The sequence below is a fragment of the Opisthorchis viverrini genome, assembly GCF_000715545.1.
Source record: "Opisthorchis viverrini unplaced genomic scaffold opera_v5_16, whole genome shotgun sequence".
In the NCBI taxonomy this organism is placed as follows: Eukaryota; Metazoa; Platyhelminthes; class Trematoda; order Opisthorchiida; family Opisthorchiidae; genus Opisthorchis; species Opisthorchis viverrini.
In genome coordinates, this window is record NW_008751672.1 from 434997 (window position 1) to 439915 (window position 4919).

Here is a 4919-nt window from a genome sequence, read left to right on the forward strand (position 1 = left end):
GACGTCCACACGGGTGGATGTGAGGTTACCCTTCGGCGCACCACATACTGGAACTTGCATTTGACTGCATTACGTAGGAGTATGTTTCTACAGAGAATATTCTGTACTCCCTCAATGCTATCCGGCAGGTGATGTTCACACTCACGAATAAATCGTCAGGGTGCCATTACTTGGAAATCTAGTCACGGATGGTTTGTCTCATCACGAAGCTCAAAGCTTTGATACTACTGTCTAGTTATTGATTTCAAGCTTCGGCAATTGATTACTTTCATACGAGTACTGCTTTTCGGATACTCTGTTATAAGTTTCATGAAAACTTACCCCTGAAAATACTAGGTAGGGAAATGTAACACCTAACTGAGGAACTTCTCCTTTGGAACATCTGGAGGTGGAAGCAGTTATTTATCCCAACTGAAAGACCTATCGGAGTTTTGTCCACTGTAGCTTGACAACAAACTCCGTGTAGACAAATCCGTGGTGTCACAAGAGCCATTGGCTTTGAATCTCTCACTCCGGGAAGAGTAAGTCAGGATAAAACATTTCGGCCGGGATCATGATCTTTTACTTCTGGTTCACTGTGTATGTGCGTTCTCGAGGAAACGGGGGAATGAAATGGAACGAGCTAAAAAAGCTGTACATAACTGCAGCTGTACCGCACATTGGTAAAATACAAGAAAACTAACAGTGAGGAAGTGGACAGACGAATGAGAGGTTTTGTGCAGCGAGGTTTCGTGAGCAAGGAGCAGCAGAATGTTCATCCGAAAATTCAAAATGGAATCAAATGTTCAACACCCCCGTGAGGGGAAATATACGCTGGGCATCTTTGACTATGTACAGCCAGGAAATTTGCAGTTTATATAAAAAATAACACTCCACATGGTGCAAGACAGTGGGGGGATCAAATGGACAAATGTGCTCTTGAAATTTTGACAATGGAGACACCAGTCAGTTGGCTACTGGAGAGAATGAAGTTCCTTTCTGAGACCATCGGTTTAATTACAGTACCTTGAGAGTTCTTGTTTTCTCCGTGGTTGCATTCGAAGGCACAAACTGGTAAAGGGTCTTAGGTCTGGACACAAAGACAGGATTTTTCAATAGTACACAGACAGGTCAGCCACACGGGTAATGATCAAGTCTGCTTTTTATCTGGTACTTGCGGCTGATCTGCACTGGCTTTCATCCAATACTCGTAATTTGATTCCAGGTTCTTCATGAGTTCCGGAATGGGAAACACGGCTGCGTAAGGGTTGGAAAACAGTGCGAATGATAGCAGTTAGTCAAATAGACGCATAGCACCGCGTCAACATGAATGTGAAACATCGTTCAAATCGTTATGGCCCAAATGTCTCAGTAAATATTTGGGATCGCAAAAATTAACTTTTAAAGTGATCTGCAGTACCGAACGAAGAATTGCGAGGAAAAAATGGCCTACAAGCACTCAAAAGCAAATGTCAAAAAAACTCTGCTATTAAAAAAACCACCAGATTTGGCCAGGTTCTCTGCGAGGCCAAGTATATGAGAAAAGGATGCTTGTTCCAGTATACAGGCCGTTGAAGCTTAACGTATAAATACATAGATCAAGGGTGTGGATGATGAGGAATGCTTTATCTGACAAAGTAACCTCCTAGTGTTTTGTTTCTTGATACTTTTCAGAATCACACAAAAACGACGGGTGTATTTCAATCTTAAATGGGGAAACTGAACAAGGCATTCACATAAACAGAAGTACTCATTACTCCGCCGGTATTTAAATGGCAAAAATGTACTCGTGTACAACAAAACTTGCGCTAGTGATACTGTACCGGCAGCCTGAACATGTGCTACTTGATAAAATCCTCACCCGCGCAAGTGTCTCAAATAAAGCGCAGTTACTTCAGCCACAGGACGATGCAAAGTGAGTCGCTGACTCAGGCTGCTCGTGCACCACTGACTAATACAACACGGGGCAGTTGATTTCCTTTAGGTCGCTTTCATTTCGTGTGGATTTGTTTGCAAGTGGAGGAACTCAGAAAGATTGCTGGTACCAGGGATGGCACTTCCGTCGTAAGTCACCTACGGATAAACTGTTCACGTTCGACTATCACGACGATATGTTTTTCCTAATGTGTCACACCTGCACGTGTGGACTTTTGCTAGGTGATTATTTATAGTGCCAGGCGGGCCCATAATGTGAAACCAAAGTTAGTCTTTTAGAACTTACCCAAAGTCTGCCTCTATAAAAACGTTTTGGCTCTAGTTAATCTCGAACACTATTATTCTATTATTCTATTTCTATTATCCTATTAAAGTTGCCTGGAAATGTGATCCGAAGATAGGCGGCCCCTATGAGGGAAGAGCCACAGCTTGTCATGAACCGAAATATCTTGGATTCCAAAGAACCAGTTCAATCTAAATCCGGTTCGTTTATTGTATATGCACTTGCGGATACTGCGTATAAAAAAGCTGGTGAGGTCTATGAAAACGTCTGTATGATGTCCATGCTCCGCTACTATAAAAGTGTAGATATCTTTGTCTACCCCAAGAAGGTCAATGTTTCATTCCGATGCTCTGTACATTCACTGGCTGCCCTCCATAATTGTCAGTTCGACGCTTTGTCATTTGTTTGGTCGGTGATTAGAGTGCTGCCAGAGTAGCCGAAATCCGTGTAATACGCTATAACATCGGTGGGTACTTTTGATGATCCGTGGTAGAAGGGTGATAAAAGTGGCAGTTTCAGGAAAACTCACGTTGACAGACAGCAATGATGGGGTCAGATGTGAAATTTCTGCAGTTCCGCCAATTCGAATATTATGGCCAATAGAGCACAATCGTTAGTACCAAAACAATGTACAGATGTCCGAGTCATGTGGTCACTGTTTGGCTAGGAACCATTTTCAATAGTACAGGTGATCAGGTAACAAATAGACCCATCACTCACCAAATTTCGAAACTCCTTCTCGCATGATGCAATGAGGTACAACCTGAATAAATTGATACAATATGCAGCAGCTTTGTTTCAACACTCAGACAATCATACTAGCGTGGCTCCACAAGCTCGAGAATTAGGCTTCATTCCAGGAGTAAAACATCTGACAAGGTTGACAACCAATCTCCCACAGCAAGATATGCATTGCCCAACTGTTCGCCTAACCGGAGACCCTCATGAAATCAACGGATAGACGTAACAGTGACGTTTTTCTTTCATGTATTTCGCTGATGAAATCATATCGGTTGCATTCGATACGGTCCAGATTCCACGTTGTTTCTTTGAGACGAATTCGGTAAGGATGTTCATGTTCATTCGATTTCGCAGTCAGAGTGGTCTAATCCCACGTTAATCTTCTGCCTCCTACCGACTTTCACTAATTTCAAGCCATACAATGTCGGTGGCCGTCTTTTTTCTATGAACTGTTGAGACCAATGATACTGAGTCTACGAAATCCAGGTATTCAAGTTGTAGCAGATGGAAGCCTTTTGGCCATGGAGTACGAGGACGACAGTGTCCTAATATCGGAGAGTGAAGACGAAGTCAAAGCACAAGCCCTGGTATGTAAACCGGTCAACATAAAATCAAATTCCAGCATATGCCCCGAACCCAAATTTATACAGTTATGCTTCAAAGTCTGTAGTCCATTAATGTGCCCCTTCCATTTGAGGAACCATAGGATGCTGTGGGAAATTTAGGTGCCTGATGAAAGTGTCCGAAGGCTGTACACGGTTCTGGGGGCTCAAGCCACGTTTGCCAATGTGCATCGCTTGTGTGTCAAAGAGCTGAGCTTCAAGGGTTCGGCGTATAAGACTACAGTAGCGGCTGCATTTTGTGGTTGCAAACCACGGACTGCATGCATTGGTGATCTGAAGCATTTTATTGGTCTTTTAGAAGCGTTGCTTTTTTTTGATGGCGTCGAGAACTTCAAGCCAAGATAATTAAAAACGGATATGTAGTTATATGTCGGGAAATATCCAGCAACATCATCTGCGCTGGCTTGACCGCGTCCCATGCATTGCTGAATTGTCGTTTACAAGAACATGTATTGTCCCACATAGATCCTTCCGAATGGCCCATAAAGGGCAACAGACAACATTTGACTCGGTGTCAAGGTGTCAAAAAGATTACTGAGCGCTTGAGTGTTGTCGGTGCGACCTGGCTTCCGTGATCTGCCTGTACGTAGCTAATGATGTTTCAAGAAATGGCGTCTGCACTGCCCGTAATATTCATACTTCCACTTTCCTCCCTGGCTAACTGAACGTTTGAAGGTTTGGGGGCACTAAGATGCTTGAGAGAAACTAGAATCATTCTCCATCCTCATTCATTCTTCCTTCACTTTAGAAGATTGAATATATGGAAGTAAGCTGAGTATTTCCACGACAGCGGAGCACTCATGTTCAAGTCTTTGATAATGATACTGATGACAGTCCGTCCTGTGATGTCTTCTCAGCTTCCCATTTTCAAATCAGTTTTGTCGTAAACCATCGTTTTCAGGGACCTGTCCGTGCTACATGCACGAAATTACGGTGCTATTTTCAGCTTTAGAGGATCGTCTGTTTTTTTCTGTGGCTCACACAAGCGTTCCGTGAAGTTGCTTTCTGTTCCTGCTTTTTAAGCGAGTGAGTCTGGTGGCTCCTCGGTGCTCTAATCAAAGTACCTTTTTTTTACCACACTTTAAATGACCAACAGTATCAATTTCATTGACCAGATGTTTTGGCTTTTGTTCCGTTATCCTAATGATTTCCAAGTACGAGTCTGAGAACTGTTTTTCAAATACTTCACCTCACTCAGCTGCGGCAAGTTTTTAAACAACTTTAGGGATCGGTCAGCTTCAGGGACAGTAGATTAAACTTATCCGTTATCCTTTTCCAAGTACGAGTCTGAGAACTGTTTTTCAAATACTTCACCTCACTCAGCTGCGGCAAGTTTTTAAACAACTTTAGGGTAGGGA

The 4919-nt window shown here is 43.0% G+C and overlaps 1 protein-coding gene across 1 annotated transcript in view; it reads right to left on the reverse strand.

Moving 5' to 3' along the window:
• Positions 1 to 549: 549 nt before the first annotated feature.
• T265_01464 (hypothetical protein) overlaps positions 550 to 4919 on the reverse strand; it is a gene marked incomplete at both ends in the record, with an annotated part of 89319 nt that continues 84949 nt past the window's right edge. Inside the window, one exon of the mRNA XM_009165505.1 lies at positions 550 to 1236. Coding sequence (XP_009163769.1) covers positions 1130 to 1236 — 107 coding nt within the window. The remainder of the gene's footprint in view (positions 1237 to 4919) is intronic.